Source organism: Mustela nivalis (assembly GCF_964662115.1).
Source record: "Mustela nivalis genome assembly, chromosome: 7".
In the NCBI taxonomy this organism is placed as follows: domain Eukaryota; kingdom Metazoa; phylum Chordata; class Mammalia; order Carnivora; family Mustelidae; genus Mustela; species Mustela nivalis.
The window spans coordinates 100,566,909-100,588,300 of NC_139026.1; the positions used below are offsets into that span (position 1 = coordinate 100,566,909).

At 35.4% G+C, this 21,392-nt stretch overlaps 1 protein-coding gene across 8 annotated transcripts in view; it reads left to right on the forward strand.

Moving 5' to 3' along the window:
* MON2 (MON2 homolog, regulator of endosome-to-Golgi trafficking) overlaps positions 1-21,392 on the forward strand; it is a 111,053-nt gene that overhangs the window by 31,607 nt on the left and 58,054 nt on the right. For all 8 annotated transcript variants that reach the window (XM_082742505.1, XM_082742509.1, XM_082742504.1 and 5 more), the window contains 6 exons: positions 6,280-6,377; positions 7,088-7,213; positions 8,688-8,882; positions 15,245-15,369; positions 15,787-15,923; positions 17,046-17,199. In XM_082742505.1, coding sequence (XP_082598631.1) covers positions 6,280-6,377; positions 7,088-7,213; positions 8,688-8,882; positions 15,245-15,369; positions 15,787-15,923; positions 17,046-17,199 — 835 coding nt within the window. The remainder of the gene's footprint in view (positions 1-6,279; positions 6,378-7,087; positions 7,214-8,687; positions 8,883-15,244; positions 15,370-15,786; positions 15,924-17,045; positions 17,200-21,392) is intronic.

Below are 21,392 nucleotides of genomic sequence, written 5' to 3' on the forward strand. Positions count from 1 at the left end.
GATTCAATTCCAGGACCCTGGGATCATGACCCGAGCCAAAGGCAGATACTTAACCAGCTGAGCTATGTGGGTGCCCTATAATTTAAATTTTAATGGATGCGCTATGTTTTGTGACTATTCTGAGTTTAATGAACTAGTTTCCTATTGGATACTTACATTGTGTTTAGTATTTAAGTACTCTTTTGAGTGTCCTCCTATATACTTTTTCCCATTTGAATTAATTCCTTAAGGTAAATTTCCAAGAGTGGGTTTCCCTCACATGAATTTTAGTCTGTGCCTATTAGCATGTATTAATGAAGGATTTTATGTAATGTAAGATTATCTTTTCATATTTTCATTAGATACTTTTATTGTAATTATAAACATCTTTCTTTGTGATTTTTAAAAAAATTTCCTAAAAACTTAGGAACATGTCAGAGAGCTGAAGATACTATTCCTGTAGTAGTTTTTATAGTTTGATAATTTTTAACTATAGAAATTATGTTTTATTCATTTGTTATTGGATGAAATTAAGTTATTCCCCATGATTAGTTGAAAAGATCATAAGGTACTACCATCATGACATCCTTTCTGCTTATGTACTCAAGAAACAAAAGATTAAACTATTTTTCCCTTTTACACAGGGAAAATCCCTGAGAAATCCCCCTACCCCCAACTCTTAATGTTATGCTGTCTGTCATTTCATTTGAGGTTCTTTTGGTATTATTGGTAAAAAATGGCAATACTGGTAAATAATTGGTAATGAGGCCTATCCTAATAATTTCTTTACTTTTGCTAAGGTTAACCAGTGGTCATATTTTAAGTTTCAGACATTCTTAATCTTTTGGCTTATTAGAATTTTTCCACTTAGTTTGGTGTGTTGGTTTTTCTGCTTTTTTTTCTCAGGGTAAATGCAGGTTGAGTTCTAGAGTTTGAAATATTAAGGAATTAAAGTTACAGGGTAAAACCGCAGTTCTCCAGTTTGGATGTGTTATGTATTCGTAACTTCAGTGTGATTCCTGGATTGGTAGTTTTAGCTGTGTGTCTCTAAAACCCAGTATCTCATTTAATACTTTCTAATAAGGAAGAAATACTTAAAACCTCATTTTTTTTTTCAAATAGTCATTAAGTCAACATTTATTCAAAATAGGCTGTCATAATTTGCAGAAATGGTATCTTATTAGTATTCAAAGAAATGTTGAGTTAGGAAACAACTTTCTAGCTGATGCTTAGCTAGTCAGTACCTATAGCTAATGTAGTAATTGTGGCAGATCATTGTATTTCTTTGGTGTTGGTTGTGATCTCTCCTCTTTCATTTATGATTTTATTTATTTGGGTCCTTTCTCTTTTCTTTTTGATAAGTCTGGCCAAGGGTTTATCAATCTTATTAATTCTTTCAAAGAACCAGCTCCTAGTTTCGTTGATTTGTTCTATTGTTTTTTTTGTTTTGTTTTGTTTTTTGTTTTTTGTTTCTATTTCATTGGTATCTGCTCTGATCTTCATGATTTCTTTTCTCCTGCTGGGTTTAGGCTTTTTTTGTTGTTCTTTCTCCAGCTTCTTTAAGTATAGGGTTAGGTTGTGTATCTGAGACCTTTCTTGTTTCTTGAGAAAGGCTTTTATTGCTATATATTTCCTCTCAGGACTGCCTTTGCTGTGTCCCACAGATTTTGAACCATTGTTTTCATTATCATTTGTTTCCATGAATTTTTTCAATTCTTCTTTAATTTCCTGGATGACCCATTCATTTTTTAGAAGCATGCTGTTTAGTCTCCATGTATTTGGGTTCTTTCCAAATTTCCTCTTACTATTGAGTTCTAGCTTCAGAGCATTGTGGTCTGAAAATATGCAGGGAACGATCCCAATCTTTTGATACTGGTTGAGACCTGATTTATGACCCAGGATGTGGTCTATTCTGGAGAATGTTCCATGTGCACTAGAGAAAAATGTGTATTTTGTTGCTTTGGGATGGAATGTTCTGAATAGATCTGTGATGTCCATCTGGTCCAGTGTGTCATTTAAGGCCTTTATTTCCTTGTTGATCTTTTGCTTGGATGATCTGTCCCTTCAGTGAGGGGAGTGTTAAAGTTCCCTACTATTATTATATTATTGTTGATGTGTTTCTTTGATTTTGTTATTAATTGGTTTATATAGTTGGCTGCTCCCACGTTAGGGGCATAGATATTTAAAATTGTGAGATCTTCTTGTTGGACAGACCCTTTGAGTATGATATAGTGTCTTTCCTCATCTCTTATTATAGTCTTTGGCTTAAAATCTAATTGATCTGATATAAGGATTGTCACCCCAGCTTTCTTCATCTTCTTCTTTTTTTTTTTAAAGATTTTATTTATTTATTTGACAGAGAGAGATCACAAGTAGACAGAGAGGCAGGCAGAGAGAGAGAGAAGAGGAAGCAGGCTCCCTGCTGAGCAAAGAGCCCGACATGGGACTCGATCCCACGACCATGAGATCATGACCTGAGCCAAAGGCAGCGGCTCAACCCACTGAGCCACCCAGTCCCCCCCCCCCCCAGCTTTCTTCTGATTTCTATTAGCATGGTACATTGTTTTCCACCTCGTCACTTTAAATCTGGAGGTGTCTTTGGGTCTAAAATGAGTTTCTTGTAGGCAGCATATTGATGGGTTTTGTTTTTTTATCCATTCTGATACCCTGGGTCTTTTGATTGGGGCATTAACCCATTTACATTCAGGGTAACTATTGAGAGATATAAATTTAGTGCCATTGTATTGCCTGTAAGGTGACTGTTACTATATATTGTCTCTATTTCTTTCTGATCTACTACTTACAGGGTCTCTCTTTGCTTAGAGGACCCCTTTCAATATTTCCTGTAGAGCTGGTTTGGTGTTCACAAATTCTTTCAGTTTTTGTTTGTCCTGGAAGCTTTTTATCTCTCCTTCTATTTTCAATGATAGCCGAGCTGGATATAGTATTCCTGGCTGCATGTTTTTCTCATTTAGTGCTCTGAATATATCATGCCAGCTCTTTCTGGCCTGCCAGGTGTCTGTGGATACGTCCGTTGCCAATCTAATATTTTTACCATTGTATGTTACACACTTCTTTTCCCTGACTGCTTTCAGGATTTTTCTCTTTGTCGCTAAGACTTGTAAATTTTACTATTAGGTGATGGGGTATGAACCTATTCTTATTGATTTTGAGGGGGGTTCTCTGCACCTACTGGATTTTGGTACTTGTTCCCTTTGCCATATTAGGGAAATTCTCTCCAATAATTCTCTCCAATATACCTTCTGCTCCCCTTTCTCTTCTTCGTCTGGAATCCCAATTATTCTAATGTTGTTTTGTCTTATGGTGTTACTTACCTCTCGAATTCTCCCCTCATGGTCCAGTATTTGTTTGTCTCTTTTACTCAGCTTCTTCATTCTCTTCATTTAGTCTTCTATATCACTAATTCTCTCTTCTGCCTCATTTATCCTAGCAGTAAGAGCCTCCATTTTTTTATTGTACCTCATTAATAGCTTTTTTGATTTCAACTTGGTTATATTTTAGTTATTTCTCCAGAAAGGGCTTTTATCTCTCTGGAGATGGTTTCTCTAATATTTTCCATGCCTTTTTGGAGCCTGGCTAGAATTTTGAGAATCATCATTCTGAACTCTAGATCTGACATATTGCCAATGTCCATATTGATTAGGTCCCTAGCCTTTGGTACTGCCTCTTGTTCTTTTTTTTGTGGTGAGTTTTTTCGCTTTGTCATTTTGTCCAGATAAGAATATATGAAGGAGGGGTGCCTGGGTGGCTCAGTGGGTTAAGCCGCTGCCTTTGGCTCAGGTCATGACCTCAGGGTCCTGGGATCAAGTCCCACGTTGGGCTCTCGGCTCAGCAAGGGGTCTGCTTCCCTTCCTCTCTCTCTGCCTGCTTCTCTGCCTACTTGTGATCTCTGTCTGTCAAATAAATAAATAAGTAATCTTAAAAAAAAAAAAAAAAGAATATATGAAGGAGCAGATAAATACTAAAAGGGTGGCAAAGACCCCAGGAAAGTGTGCTTTAACCAAATCAGAAGAGACCCCAAATGGTGGGGGGAGAAAGGGGATAAAAAGAAGTTCAGAAAAAGAAAAAGTTAGAAAAAGAAAACAAATGAAAAAAATACTAAAAAGAAAATAATATATATATTAGACTGATGACTAGAACAGGGTGACCCACTTAATTTTGGCAGTGTTTTGGTCTCTTAGAAGAACTTACCTCCTGAAATTTTAAAGAATGAAAAGCATATATAAGGGTAAACACAATAAAGGGATGGATTATGCCTATAAAGATGAAAAAAAAATTTTTTTTAATTTCTAAAAGAGTTAATAAAGGAAGTTGGTTGGGAGAATAAAGAAAAAGAAAGTGGAGAGAATTTGCTTAAGTTGGAGACTAGAACAAGCCCAGAGCTAGATTTAGGGTATATTTTGATCTTTTAGAAGAAGTTGTACCCCAAATTTTTTAGAAGAAAAAACCCTATGTGTATACAAAAAAATAAAGTTAGATACAATGAAGGATAAAATATGACTATAATAATGAAGGTTCAAAAAAGATTATTTTTTTTAAAGATTTTATTTATTTATTTGACAGAGAGAGATCACAAGTAGGCAGAGAGGCAGGCAGAGAGAGAGAGGAGGAAACAGGCTCCCTGCTGAGCAGAGAGCCCGATGCGGAACTCGATCCCAGGACCCTGAGATCATGACCTGAGCTGAAGGCAGCGGCTTAACCCACTGAGCCACCCAGGCGCCCAAGATTATTTTTTTTTTAATGAAAGGTATTGTTAAGATAAACTAGTTTAAAAACATTAAAAGCGGAAAGGGTAAAAATTAAAAATAATTTAGCAGAAGAAAAAAAAATTAATTTACTGCAAGACTAAAGAATCATGGGGAGAAAGCCATGAATTCCATTCTTTGCTTTCTCCTCCTCTGGAATTCGCTGTTCTCCTTGGTAAGTGAACTTTGTCTTGGCTGGATTTCTTGTTGATCTTCTGGGGGAGTGGGCTGTTGTAGTGATTCTCAAGTGTCTTTGCCCCAGGTGGAATTGCACCGCCCTTACCAGGGGCCAGGCTAAGTAATCCACTTGGGTTCGCTTTTGGGAGCTTTTGTTCCCTAAACGCTTTCTGTAGAGTTCAGAAGGACAGGAATGAAAATGGCAGCTTCCCAATCTCTGGCCTGGAGTTGCTGAGAGGTCGGGGTGCCTCCTCAGTGCACCCTCAGAGAAAAGCACTCAATCACTCCGGTCTCCCTGGCCTTCAGCCCTGTTCCGAGCTCACCCAGCCTGTTACCAAGCGTCTCTGTCTCTGGCACACAGCTCCGCCTGGAGTCTCCAAACCCTGCAGATCCCTGAGCTCCCCCAGGGGGTGTCTCCCCGGGTCTTGTGGGGACCTCATTCACGGAGCAGTAGCTGTGCCACGGATTACGGTTCAGGGTAACCCTGAGTTGAGAGCTCACTCCTCAGCTCTGTCTCTGTAGCCGGCTTTCCTGCTCTAATACCTGCGAGCTCTCCAACACTCAGACAACTCCCACCCTTCTGTGAGCCCCTGGGACCTGGAGCCATGCTGATCCCGTGTGGGCTTCACCTTGGTCTAGCCTCTGGAGCAAAGTCCCTCATTGGAGCAGACTTTCAAAAGCCCTGATTTTCTACTCCGCTGTTCTGCCGCTTGATGGGAGCGGCCCCTCCCCCTGCAGTCTATCTTCCCGTCGCTTTGGATTCACTTCTCTGCTGGTCCGCCCTTTCAGAAAGTGGTCGATTTTCTTTTGTTTCTAGAGTTGTTGCTCTTCTTCTCTTCAGTCTCCCATTGGATTTGTAGGTGTTCGCAATGGTTTGATAAGCTATCTAGCTGATATCTTGCTACCTGATGTCCTCTCAGCCTGCTACTTCTCTGCCATCTTAACTCCTCCCCCAATTGTGGCAGATCAAGCAATTAATTCTTCGTTTATACTGAGGTGATATAGGAATTAACCATGTGGTAAACTTCTATGTACTTGATTTTTAAAGGCACATTCAGAGATCATGTGAATTTCAACTCCATTAAATAAAGGGATTGGGAAAAGGGAGACTGGGAAAATCAAATGTATGGATAAAGATGCTAAACTTATTAAAATGACATAAGATAGTAAAGAGTAGTTTTTATGGCATTCTATATAACAATAAATTCCTAATTTTTTTTCCCATTTTGGAGGCATAATACTGAGCCTACATTTAAGAAATGTTTATAATTTCACAAACATGTATTTATTTTAAATAGTATATATGATTTATTAAAGTCATTATAAACCGCTGAAACCCATCTTATTTTGATTGCAGATATTATAGAACAACCAGTGCTGGTCCAAGGAAATAGTAACAGAAGATCTGTCAGCACCCTCAAACCTTGTGCTAAAGATGCATATATGCTTTTCCAGGTATTTCAGTTGATAAAAGTGATTTTATTATAGAATATAGTTTTGTATGAATTTTTGATTTTGGAATTTTATGTCTGATTTAATTTTTCAAGTGTCAGCTTTTTAAATTGTCAAATTTTAAAGGGTCAAAAGTAGTATTTTGAAAATGTTCTAAAACATTAAAGGGCATCTATAGCTAAGGAACATGATAAAACATTTCACTTTAAGGAAATAAAATGAATTAAGCCCAGAACTAGAAAGAGAGGCATATTAGGGATGACTAGAAAATAATTTCTGTAACATAAAAATTTAACTAATAAGTCTTTGGTCTAACACTGTAATTTTATATACAAATACCTGATTTTCATGTTACTTGTCATGAATATATCTTTTAAGTAAAATAAGATTTATCTGCCCTGAACATTTTACTAATTTTTATTAAAGGGTTATTTTAAGTGGTTTTTCATTAAAAGACTATTAACTATTTATCTGTGTACCTTATGTATTGTCAATAGTTATATGATTCTTTTAAAGTTTACTTATATAATCAAGTATATAGTTTTTCAGAATTGAATTACCAGTGCTTAGTTTCTAAGGAGTAAAAACAACTATATAAGAAGAGATAACTTTAAAAAATTTTATGAATTTTAAAAAGCATGTTTCATTCCAGCATGTGAATGTTTTATTTATTTTTCTTTTCTTTTTTTTTTTTTTTTAACTTATTTTCCCAGGACCTTTGTCAGTTGGTTAATGCTGATGCTCCTTACTGGCTAGTAGGCATGACAGAAATGACTCGAACATTTGGCCTTGAATTACTTGAGTCAGTCCTGAATGATTTTCCACAGGTCTTTTTACAAGTAAGCCATTTGTAGTATCTTGCAACAAAATAAATCATATTTTTTCACGGTATTTTCCAAGAAATTACCATGTATTCTTTTTCCCATGTGAGAGGATTGAAAGAATTACAGCATTAGACTTCAGATGTGATAATTTAGTGTTGTCTTACATTATTGTAGTGCCCTAGCACTTTGAAATTTTAACATTAGAAGGAGTTCCTAGAGACCATCTAGTGAGGCATTTTCCAATCTGTGGGTGTCTGAGGGAATTTGGTATGTGAGCTGTTTATTATAATATTTAAAAACTGAAAAATTGGGGCACCTGGGTGGCTCAGTGGGTTAAAGCCTCTGCCTTCAGCTTAGGTCATAGTCTCAGGGTCCTGGGATCGAGCCCCGCATTGGGCTTCTGCTCGGCAGGGAGCCTGCTTCCCCCCTCCCACCTCTCTGCTTGCCTCTCTGCCTCCTTGTGATCTCTCTCTCTCTGTCAAATAAATAAATAAAATCTTAAAAAAAAAAAAACTGAAAAATTGCTACTGATTTTTACTTGCTTATGTAGCTATGTGCTTTTGGATAATTCAAATGGAAAAAGAAGTCCCAGACTTTAAAATAATTATGCAGTGCTCTTGGCTGGCTTAGTTGAGGAGCATGTGACTCTTGATCTTGGGGTCGAGTTTGATTTCCATGGTGGGTGTAGAGATTGAAGAGATAAAAACTTAAAAAAAATAGTGACTATGCTTGTCATTGAGTTGTTTTTGTTTTTCTTTTTAAATCAGCTTATTGTGTTCTGTTCAAGCAATCTAAGTAGAACAAAATATTAAGTTAATTATTAAATCTTCCATGCATGGGGGTGCCTGGGTGGCTCAGCGCATTAAAGCCTCTGCGTTTGGCTCAGGTCATGATCCCAGGGTCCTGGGATTGAGCCCTGCATTGGCCTCTCCGCTCAGCAGGGTGCCTGCTTTCCCCCCACACCCCAGCTCCCCCTGCCTGCCTCTCTGCCTACTTGTGATCTCTGTCAAATAAATAAATAAGATCTTTAAAAAAAAAAAAAAACTTCCATGCATGAACAGAATAGTTATCTTGACAAAGTAAAATTAATGAATTATAGAACATATTTTATTTACCTGGTTTTCTTTCAGCAGCCTATTTTAAATGCTTTAGCTGTTTGAATTTGTGTAATCTGTCTTCTTTATTCTCTTCTTTGTTTTGAATTGCTAGTGTTCTACCAAAATCACAGTTCCTAATAATAAACCTCTTAATTCCAAATCATTAAATGTTCATTTTTAAATTAGATTTTTTTGAAATATTGATGACCATTTTGATCTTACAGTCTGAAAGAGCAACACTAATTTCATAATTGTGTGTAAACTGTAGAATAATAAACTAAACATGTAATAAAGCTGATTATTAATAAATTTTATTTGCCAGTAAGTCTGTGTTTTAAAAGTATTAAGTATAAACTAAATTAATTCTTTTTTTTTTTTATCTTTGCAAATAGCACCAAGAGTTTAGTTTCCTTCTCAAAGAAAGAGTATGTCCTCTTGTGATAAAACTTTTTTCTCCAAATATAAAGTTCAGACAAGGTTCCAGCTCTTCATCTTCTCCAGCACCAGTTGAAAAACCATATTTTCCAATCTGCATGCGTTTGCTCAGAGTAGTATCTGTTCTAATTAAGCAATTTTACAGCCTTTTGGTAAGTGCTAATTTTCATGTGTGTTTGTATGTGTAATTGCATGTAGTGCCCTTTAAATGATGATTTATTATAATGCATTCAGCTTTTACACTTCAGAATTTTTTTTAAAGTATTTATAGGTGTTTTCCTAGTTATTCTATGGCTTTATTCTATCCTTTCTTAGATTTTTGCTTATGTTTTATATAGTATTTTTAATGTATGTCAAGGGGAGTCATGGCCTTTTATCTGAGGGCAGTATAGAATTTATGGCTTAGAAATTTGGCTTATTAGCAAATTATCTCATTTGAGGGATAATTAAAATTTTAGTATCTTCAGTTTATGCTGCTTTTGTTTATACTATTTAATGTATCTTAACAAATTAAAGCAAAGAAGTTAAAAATTTGGTGAACTCTAGGATTAGAAATCAACTGTTTTGACTTCTAGTCCAGTATTGTATTTATTTGGCATAAATTTATGAATGCAGGATATGTTGTGATACTCCTTATCATAATATGTCAATGTAATAGTTTTTAGAGGAAATGGTGTGTAATACTTTTTTTTAGTTTTATGTTATGTGAAATTCATCCTTATAAAGTTTTTTAGTTTATATCCTTATTTAATTAACAGGAATAATTGGTTGTTGATAATTATGAAATAGTTAACTATATAAATTTATAATACTTCTAACACTGTGAGCAGTCGATGTGCTAAATATTAGAGCTAACCATCAACTTTACAAACAAACAGATAAGTTTATACTAAATTCTGTGGAGAGCTTTTTAAAATAAAGGGCTTTTAAAAATACTTATGATAAACATGTCATAAATTTTCTTTTCATATTCCAAATCCATTTGTGCACAGTGTATTTAGAAATCATCTTTATAAGCATTGTAGTTAACAATTATTTCTGACCACACAAAGTATACCTATAGTACATATTGATGTACTTAATGTAGAAGTACTTACTGGAAATCAAATCACTTCAAACAAATTGCTATTTTTGGGGGACACCGTTATTATCAGAGTTGGGTCCCAGAAGTTTAAGAGTCTTTTGGTACACTCATAATTGTTGGCTTGGACTTTTTTAGTTCCACCAAAATTAATAACATATAATTGAATATTTCAGTACATAAGTTTGGGAATTTAATTCATAGCTTCATCTTTCTATGTAAGGGTTAACTTTTAAAAAATTACAGTGTTCTCAACACTTATGGTATTTGATATAATTTTCAATAATTATATTTAATTGAAAAAACAGTACTTTTTTGTCTAATTATATACAATTGAAATGGAGGGAAATTTTGTGAGTCATTACATAGATTAACTTTTGAAAGTTTTGAAAGGTCTCCTGGCGCTTGCTGAAAATAAATGAAAGGTAGCTTAATTTCTTCCAGAGATGGAGAGCTTTTACCTGTCGCCTGTTACATATTCTGAGTTATATTTATTTATGGTCTGTTTCAGTCCACAAAGAAACTTTTTAAAAATGTAAACCAGAGTGACATCAGCAAAATGTTGGAAATATGAAGCTGAGCCCCTCTGTCCCCCACGGAAACACCAGGTTAACAGTACATAGATTACCTCTGTGAGAGCTTATCAGTTGAGAGGTTATAGCACCCCAGACAAGTGTAAGGCAAAGCAGAGAGGTTCATTAGAGTGGGTAGGAAATCTTATTGCACTTAGCTGCATACCGCATCTCACTCCTTACAAGAGCACAGCATGGTGTGATGAGAAAACTCCCAACCTGTGGTTTCTCCTTTAGGTTGCAGAAAGATGAAATATGCATCCTCCATTCTAACTTTTTTGAGGTATGCTAACTGGTTTCTGTCTCACCTGATTCTCGGAGCACTGATGGGAAAGGTAGCAGTGACGGGAAAAGACAAGTTCTGCTCAGAACAAAGACAAGTTCTGCTGCTTGCTGCTGCCCAGAGAGCGTAATACTGCAGACATACACCAGGGGGAGCTCCTGAATAGAAACAAGGAAATGTCTTCAGCTGGGAAGTTACACACACAAGCCCAGAGGAAATAAACAAATGGACAGAAGAGGTTTGAGAGGATCCCTGACTGATTGGTGAAAGTCTTTGCCTAAAGACTAAAAGAGTTGGCTTTTTTCAAATGCCCAGATTTCAACAACAACAACAAAATAACAAGGCATACAAAGAAATAGGGAAACATGGCCCAATTCAAGGAACAAAATTAATCTCCAGAAACTAACCATAAAGAAATGGAGGTCAGTGAATTACCTGACAAAAATTCAGAATAATCATAAAGATGCTGAGTGAACAAAAAGAATACAGACAACTAAAATTAAATCAAGAAAGTGGTGTATGAACAAAATTAGAATATCAAAGAGAAACTATAAAGAAGGATAAAACAAATATAAAGCAGAAGAATACAGTAACTGAATTGAAAAATGCACTGAGGGGATCAGCAGTAGACTAGATCAGTAGACTAGAAGAAAGAATCAACAAGCTTGAAGACAAGTCATTTGCATTTACCAGATTAGGGGAAGAAAAAGAAGAAGATGAAGAATGAAGAGCCTGTAAGAGACTTATGGCATACCATCCAGCAGACCAAGATACACATGTTTAGCAAAAATGTACTGGGCTATACTCTCGCACTCATAACACCTCATCCATGAGACATAATGGAGTTTTTCCCATATCACCAAATTCTCTGACAGTCAGGTATTCTACATTTTAATTCAATTCTGATACTAACCACAGTTAGCATAGACCCTACAGTTAAGGACTCAGTCTCACAAGATCACCCCCTATTGCAGATGCCAATTGTTAATAATATGTTGCCCACTTACCCACAGATTGTAACTTGGCTGTATATGGGAAGTTCTTTGGGTTTCCTAGGAGAACAGTTTACTTACTATTGTCTGTTTATTACAAAGGATATTTAAAAGGATACTACTACTGATAGGCAGATGAAGAGCAGGTCTGGAAAAGTCCCAAGAGCAGGAGCTTCTGTCCCCATGAAGTTGGAGTGTGCAACTTTCTTGGCATGTATATGTATGTTCCTCAACCTGGAAGCTCTCTAAACTCTGTACTTTTAGGATTTTTACGGTAATTCTCATCATGTAGGCATGATGGATTATTAACTCCGTTTCTACCATTTTCCCTTCTCCAGAGAATGAGGGCGGGGCTGAAAGTCTGAAGCTTCTAATTATTGTTTTTTCTGGTATCCAGCCTGTCTCCTGTAATCCATTAAGAATTGCCTCATTAGAGTGGAAGATACTATTCATCTAGGAAATTCCAAGAGACTTAGGAGCTCTGTGTCAGATGCTCTGATCACTTAGGAAATTATAGGGATTTTAGGAGCTCTGTGTCAGAAACCAGGAGCAGAGACCAATATATATATATTTTTTTTCTTATTGCTTAACAATACATTATGGGAGTCTCAGATGAGGAAAGAAAGGGGCAGAGAGCCTATTTGAAGTAATGGCTAAAAACTTCCCAATTTTGAAGAGGAAAGGAACATATAAATTTATGAAGCTCAGAATTATAACTAGGATTAATCCAAAGGGAGCTATACCAAGACCCATTATAATTAAGCTGCTAAAACTTACAGAGAATCTTTAGAGCTGCAAAAGAAAAATGACTTGTCATGTGCAAGGGAACACTCATAAGACTGTCAGTAGATTTCTCAGACCTAATCCATAACTCCTAACATGGTAGTATTTGGAGATGGAATCTTTGGGTGGTAATTAGGGTTAGACAAGGTTATGCAGGTAGAGCTGTCATGATGGCGCTAGTGACCTTATATGAAGGAACACTAGAGAGCTTTCTTGCTCTGTCTGCCATGTGAGAACACAGTGATAAGTCAGCTGTCTGCAAGCTAGGAGGAGAGCTTTCACGCAAACCGCAGTGATGGTGTCACCCTGATCTCAGACTCCTAGCCTCCAGAACTGTGCCAAATAAATTTCTGTTATTTAAGCCACCCAGTCTGTGGTCTTTTGTTACAGTATCCCAACAGACTAAGAACTTGGTTTCTGTCCACCGGTTGTCTTATGTAGCAGTTCATCTGGTGACTTTGTCAGAGATATAGATATAGATACCTTCTTCAGAATTTCGGTTTTGGATGAAATTTCTGTTTTTGAGTGCATTTATTTTAGATACTGTACAAAGTGCTTTACATATATTAATTCATATAGACCTTACTACAGCTAAAAAAAAAAATGAGACTTGGGATATTTATGTAATTTGCCTGAGATTATACCTTCTAAGCCACAGAGCTGGGATGTTAATGAATTTTTTTAGACCCCAAAACCCTTGCTGTTAATTCCAGTGCATTTTACTACTTCTCTGTTTTCTTAGTTCTCATTTCTTTTCTCTTCAAGGCTGCTAATGCCAATTTTAAATATTCTATCAGACTTTCTTTATTGTGTCCTAAGTCAGCAGTTATCTTATGTTATAATATGTTAGAAATCCATGTGATGCTGTGATTAGAATTGCTACCAGGATGATTTTGATTAACTTAAAGCATCAGTTGTCTCTTGACTACTATGCTTTACCAAAGACTAGGAATTCAGAAACATTTATCACTCTTTATGCTTATAATGGAGTTCATGAAGTATCTTCATGCCACAAGGAATTGGACTTGGGCCATAGATGCCAATCTTAGTACCTGTTGCCCTATTGAGTTCCACCTCTTGGGGGAAAAGGCTTAACAGATTCACAGTAGGCACCCTCCTTTGATGTCCTTGATTGAGAACAGTGCAGTGACCTCAGCACAAGTTCTGTGATCAGACTTTCACACTTGGCAACGAGGGAGGAAGGGAGAACAAAGTTCCAGACCTCAGGAGAGAGTCTCTCCTTTACCCAGATCACAAGGTTTTAGTGGCTACAATATAAATTTATTGTTTGATTTGTGCTATAGTCTGTCTACCACAGGAGAGAAAATGATACACTCTTCAAGGCAAGTTTTTTTAACAGTATTTCCTTTGGCTGTGATATAATGATGTTTCTGAGAGTCTTTGTTTTCTGGCCTCATAATCTAGCTGATGAGGCTTCAGTTCTACCACATACATATTTCATTTTCACTCTAAAGTAGGTAGTGTCCATTTGGAGGATGCACTAATGTTAAAACTCAAGTACATACAACTTGTACAGTGAGTCACCACATTCTTTTTCAGTTCTTTACTAAAAGGATCATTTGTTTAATAGAAAAAATAATGTGCTCTGCATTTGCATGAATTTTATCATGTTTAGGGGATGTTTTTATTCTTACAGTTTTCTGATTTGATTTCTCCGAAAGATACAGATAATTTTATCCTTTATTTATAAGAAGGTTATGTACCTTGTCATCCACTCAGTTGGTGGATAAAGAAGATGAGCCTATCTGATTTCTGATCTAGTGCTTTTTAGCTGTCTTATGATTAGAACATTGCTAAACCTCTGTTTTATGACTTCTCCAATCATAGCAGTCCACAGATAAAGTTTTTAATTATCCCTCCTGCTTTCATGATCATGTCCTGATTTTAAGCATTCAGTTAACAGTACTGAAAGGCATTAGAAAATACCAGCTGCTAAGACTTTGGGTGAACATCCTCTCGCCCCATGTAATGCTCGCTCATTTCAGGATACCCCTAGCTAATTCGTCTAAGAAGGTACTACAGTAAAAGGAGGGTCCAGTTTGGCTTAGTAATCACAATGTCAGGTTCTTAGCTCCCAGATATCCTGTTGTGTCCTCAGTTAGTGTACAACAGAAGTAATCCATTTACTGTTGAAAAACCTGGTTACTTTTTTTTTTTTGGTTGTTTATTCATTTATCAGACATTTAATACATAATGGTGAAAATGTGTTTCAGACATTTTTATTTACAAAGAACTTGCAGAGGAGATGGTTTATATTGGTAATGGTAACTAATACTTACAAAGCAAAGCTATGTACCAGGCCTTGTTCTAAATACTGTATGTATCTTTTTACCTGTCAACTGCTTGTTTTTATACTAGAAAATATATATTAAACATGCTTAGGCTTATTGCCTCTCTGTTTAAGCAGCAAAAGAACTTACGGGAAAACGTGGTGTTATTGAAGAGTAGAACATACATTCTATTAGCAGTTTATATGATACATCCTACCTGCCAGGAATGAGAATGGTGTAATGGTACATAGTGTTTTCTAAAGAATAAGGTTAAAAGGTTAACCATGAGAGCAGATCACTTTTGTGTTTTCAGGGATGTAGAGAGATACTGATTATTTTTATTGTTAACTTTTTCCTATATAGTCTGCTTTTTTCTCTACTCCCCATTAAAAATTTTAATTTATTTAAAATTGGAAGATTTTACTGGTTTGTCCGTTACACTAAGAACAAGAATGTAATTTATAAATTCTGATCTTAGGTTTAAAGATATTATTATTTAAAAATCTTTTTAGGTAACTGAATGTGAGATATTTCTGTCACTTCTGGTGAAATTTCTGGATGCAGATAAACCACAGTGGTTACGAGCTGTTGCAGTAGAATCAATACACAGACTCTGTGTGCAGCCTCAGCTCTTAAGGTAAAACCTCAGCAATATTTTGCTAAATAGATAGGGTAATGTTTGCTAGTAGGAAGAGTTTAAGTATTTATTCCCAAGTATTAGTGATTTCTAAAAAAAGAAAACTGGGTATTATTTATAAATGGAGTGGTAGTGGTGTGTGTGTGTAAAACAGCTGAGCGGTGGGCAAGAAAAATAGGGGTAGTAATTGCCATCAATCCAAATTTATTGGTTAATATGGCCAAGATGATTTTTATCTTTTATAACACTAACCTCAGTCTGAACCTTTTTACTAACTTAGTAAAATCACTCAGGTGTGATGAAGTTTTAAGTACAGCATTCAGGCTGATTATATGAACATTAATTGCTATAAAAAATGTTAAAAAATTTTAATATATTCAAGTATTTTCCTCAGAAACATTTAAAATTATTTTACAGATCATTTTGTCAGTCCTATGATATGAAACAGCATTCTACCAAGGTTTTTCGTGATATTGTGAATGCCCTGGGATCTTTTATACAGTCGTTGTTTCTTGTCCCTCCTACCGGAAATCCTGCTATAACAAACCAAGCTGGTAAAGACTAATTCTTATTTTGTTTTTTTATATTCTGCCATGATTTCCTGAATTCACTGTTCCCAGAGGATATTTTATAGAAATTTTGTTACTGGAGAAATTTGGATTACCTAAATGTATTGATAGTAAAGAGTTTATACTTAAAGAAAATTCAGTCTCGTTGAGGCAGCTATGTTTACTTCTTTCCAGAATATGTTTCCTTCTTTACTGTACTTTCAAGTTCTCTAATCGCTTAAGAATAAGAGTTTAGATGTTTATTTTCATTTTAGAGGAACTTTCATTTTGGGGCACCTGGGTGGCTCAGTCAGTTAAGTGTCTGCCTTCAGCTCAGGCAGGGTGATCCCAGGGTGCCTCTTCTCCCTCTCCCTTTGCTCTTCTCCTGCTTCTGCTCTCTCTGTCTCTCTCAAATAACTAAAATTAAAAAAAAAAAAAGGGAGAGAGAGAGAAGGATCTTCATTTTGTGCCTCTCTTTAAAGAATTTGGTTCACCATCTTAGGAGGTCTGTTCATTTCTCTTTTAAAAAAATAGGTAAACTTGTTTGGCAATCAACATATGGCTTGTTTCTTTTTGCCTTCTTTGTGTTTATCTTCTACTTTCTACTGTCTGATTAATGGTTTCTTAATTCTTTATTTTCACCTCTGATAAAAAATGGTCTAACAAAAAGTATATTATAAAATTTGTCAGTAGTTTTACTCATTAGTACCTTTCTTATAAAATAGGAAATGGGGACGCCTGCATGGCTCAGTTGGTTAAGCGGCTGCCTTCGGCTCAGGTCATGATCCCAGCATTCTGGGATTAAGTCCCACATTGGGCTTCTTGCTTGGCAGGGAGCCTGCTTCTCCCTCTGGCTCTGCCTGCCACTCTGCCTGTGCTTGCTCGCGCTCTCTCTCTGTCTCTCTCAAATAAATAAAATCTTTAAATAAATAAATAAATAAATAGGAAATGGTATTCTGGGGAAATAGAGCCTCTAATAGCCAAAGCAGGATTGATAAACTTTATTTATTCGTGTGGTATCCTTTCTTAATAGAACAAATTTTCTTTAATTAAACAGTTGTCTGTGTATTATGGATTCGTAATTAACTAGTAAGTTGGTATCTTTGCTTTCTTTCCCTTGTCTAATAGGAAACAATAACTCAGGTGGCCCCGTCTCAGCACCAGCTAACTCAGGAATGTTGGGGATTGGTGGAGGTGTTACTTTGCTACCAGCATTTGAATATAGAGGAACTTGGATACCTATTCTGACTATAACAGTTCAAGGCAGTGCAAAAGCCACGTAGTAAGTAGTAGTAGCTTTATTTTGTGATGAATGACGCCATTGAGGTTATTTTATCCTAAAATTTTTCTGCATTATATTTAAAATTTTAAACCTAGTAATTCTAATGCAATTTAGAACGAATTTTCTCTTGTTCTATGTTGAGTTTTACATAGGATTGGGTTTTGTTTGTTTTCTTTTGTGCTGTTTATTGATGTGTTAGTGTTAACAGTATTGTGAAACAAATTGTATTTTTTTTTTTTTTTTTTTGACAGAGATCACAAGTAGGCAGAGAAGCAGGCAGAGAGAGAGGAGGAAGCAGGCTCCCTGCTGAGCAGAGAGCCCAATGTGGGGCTCCATCCCAGGACCCTGAGATAATGACCTGAATCGAAGGCAGAGGCTTTAACCCACTGAGCCACCCAGGCGCCCCCAAAATGTATTTTTTTTTTTTTTTTACCTGAGGACCTAGTTAGCTTTTCTGTATGGCTTTTTGATTTAAGTATGTGATTTTGGACTTAGGTCTTTTAATGCTGACTGAGTCACCAGCAGCAAATGAATTAACCTTTTTAAAAATCTGTTTCTTCACCTATAAAATGAGAGTAGTGTTATATCTACCTTTCAGGATTCTGTAGGTGAGAAAATTTATTTTAACTGTAGCTAATTACGTTTTTAGAGTTTAACACACAGTACTTATAGTTTAATTAACTTAAGGTGTTTAATGGAGTCCATATGTGTTATTTTTATTGTCATTAAGCCAATTCAGTTTAAGAAATACATATTTGGCAGTATATTGTTGATTTTTCTTCTTTTTTTTTTTTTTAAAGATTTTATTTATTTATTTGACAGAGAGAAATTACAAGTACACTGAGAGGCAGGCAGAGAGAGAGAGAGAAGGAAGCAGGCTCCCTGCTGAGCAGAGAGCCTGATGCGGGACTCGATCCCAGGACCCTGAGATCATGACCTGAGCCGAAGGCAGCGGCTTAATCCACTGAGCCACCCAGGCGCCCCTATTGTTGATTTTTCTTAAGTTAGAGTGAACTACAGTGTTATAGAGATAAATAAATAAAAATCAGTCCTACATAGATTTAACACTACTGCTGTTGCTGTTAGGCAATCAAGTAATACATTTTGAATGCTTGACATGTGTAATTAAAACACTATTCCGATGACAGTAAATCAGAACTAAAGTGTGAAGCAGAGTCTCTGACTAGCTTGTTTGTTATTTTTTGTTTGTTTAAATTTGAGTATAGTTTACACACATTACATAAGTTTCAGGTATACAGTACAACATAGTAATTTGACAAGTTTATACATTATGTTGTGTTCACCACAAGTGCAGCTGCCTCTGTCCTTTTACATCACTGTTACAATATCATTGACTATGTTCCTTATGCTGTGCCTTTTATTCTCATCACTTACTCGTTCCATAACTGGAGGCCTGTGTTTCCCTCTCCTCTTCACCCATGTGCCTAACTCCCACTCTCTGACTAGTTTAAATGATAAATTTATATGGTATGTCAATCTTCATAGTATAATCATGGTATGTGCAGCTTTATTTTGCACCAAATTATGAAAGTATAGAATCATAGAGGACTGAAATACTTAACTAAAATTCATTGTTATTCTTAGTCATTTAAAAGAAATTAAAGTTACCTAGTCTCATATAAGTTTTGCTTGCTACAAAGGCTAGTGACTCAAGTATACTAGATGATCAGATTTAAAAGAAGTCAGATTTCTAGCACTGAAGGAAACAGTAAACTCGTTTATTTCCCTACCTCATTTTATAAATTAAAAAAACCCCAATATTAAAACTAGTTATCCTCATTGAGCTTACATTTTAGTGAGTGATATAGTCAATAAAGGTTCAAATAAACATACAGTACCACCTTGGGTAGTGGTTAATTCTTTGAACAAAAAAAAATTAAGGGGATGGAGAGCGACCAGGGTAAAGATGGGGAGAGAAACGATCTCTGCGGAAAGATTGAGCAAATACATAATAAAGGGAGAGAGTAAAGATGTATGCTTGAGGAAGAAAGATTAAAACAAATGAATGGGAGTAAATACTTGGCAAAGTTGTACAAATTACTTTTTTATTGGTGGAAGTTTGAAACCAATTATTTATTGATAATTTAATCCTTATAAATTAAGAGAGTTGGATTTTAACTAGTTCAGCTACTAAATACTATGATTTTGAGTACAGTACGTTATTTCACTTGAAGACAAAGTTAGGACTAAATTTTTAAAGGAACAAAAATAATGGTTTGGGGTTTTTTTTTAGTGCTATAAACACTGAGATTATTCACCTCTGGAATCAAAAATAACCAGGAAATACTGGGATTTCTTTTACACATGAATTAGTATGTTTGAACCCTCCCTGGTGAATTGGTATCTTTTATTCATTCATTCGTTGTGAGATTCAGTATAAAGTATTCTCACTATTTTCTCTGAAGGCATACATGTAAATTTTGATGTAAATTCTGTTCTTCTGTTAACTTTTTGTGTATATAATCATTTGAAAACTTAAGTCATATACAGACAAAAGTAGTTTTAACATAAGTATTGCTGACATATTCTTTCTGATTAATTACACTATGACTCCTTTCAGAGTTAGGCTGGTGACAATTTTGCAACTTTACCTTAAATTTTAAAATATTTAAATAAATGAGTTAATTTTATCTAAAACTGGAATTTATATACTAGTTCTAATAAAATAGCACTGAAATACTGAGATAAGAAAGCGTGAGCTTTGTTTTAGGTTGTGGTATTTATAAAAATAAGCATAAATCACCTTTTTTTTTTTACTAGCATTTAAGGTCTTTACCTTAGAATGGGGATTAGAGTTTGGGATATTTAAGATTATTTTCTTTGTTTCAGATGCATTTTCTCAGTAGATCATTTCTTCATTGAGAATAGAGATTTGTCTGAAAAAATGCTTAGCACTCACAGGCTTAGTGTGTGGCTCTAAAAGTCTCATTTGCTTGGCAATGATTAAACCCATAAACTTTACCTCTTTGTTTGAGCTTAGATCTCTTGATCAGTAATATAAATATATCTTTACTGATTCTCTAAATTTTAAAATCCTCGGAGCTCACATTCTAAGGGTTAATTTGATAGGCTTTAGAGTGAGACTTGGGTTAAGAACTGTTGATGGATAACTGTGTCACCTTAGTCCTTAGTTGTATCATCTGTATCTTTTAGGGGTTTGTGAAAAGTTAAACAAGACAACATATATCAAAAAGCCCCTAGAGTCCCAGGCCAAGAGTTATTGTGCAACAAATGGTAGCTGTTTGTAGGTGTTGTTATTGTTTATTCTGAGTTTTGCATTTCTTTACAAATTACCTACCTCCAGTCTTGATTATGATTCAGCAACTTTTAGAATTTGAGGCTGGAAGTCTTTTATTAACTTATTGTAATCTTTAGTGATTTCAATTTTTTTTTTGAGATGTAATCCACATACCATAAAATTCGCCCTTTACATTATACATTTTATGGTTTTACTGTATTCAAAAGCTATGTAACAGTAACCATCTTGAATTCCAGGACTTTTTCATCATCCCAGAAAGAAACCCATATTCATTCTCTAGTCTCTCTTTCCCATTCCCCTAGCAACCACTAATCTGTTTTGCATTTCTACTGATTTCCCTATATTGGATCTTTCATATAAATGTAATCACACAATAAATACTCTTTTATTCAGTCTTCTTTCAGCATGTTTTGAAGGTTCACCTGTATTGTAGGATATATCAGTACTTCATTTCTTTTTATGGCTAAATAATATTCAGATTTATGAATGTACTGTATTTTGTTTATCCATCCACTGATGGGTATATTTGGACTGCTTCCACTTTTTGGTTTTTAGAGATAACGCTGCTGTGAGCATTTGTGTACAACTTTTTGCTTAGACATATGTTTTCATTTCTCATAGATGTATATACCTAGGAGTAGAATTACTGAGTCACATATTACTGTGTTTAACTTTTTGAATAACTGCCAAACTATTTTCCCAGTTGACTCTATCATTTTATATTCCCACCAACAATATATAGGGGTTCAGATTTCTCCACATCCTCAGCAGCACTTGTTACTGTCTTTTGATTATTGTTATAGTCTTCTGATTTTAGCCATCCTAGTGGACATTAAATGTTACCTTACCATATTTTCAGTTTGCATTTCTCTAAATACCAGTGACATTGAATATCTATCTCATTCACATACTT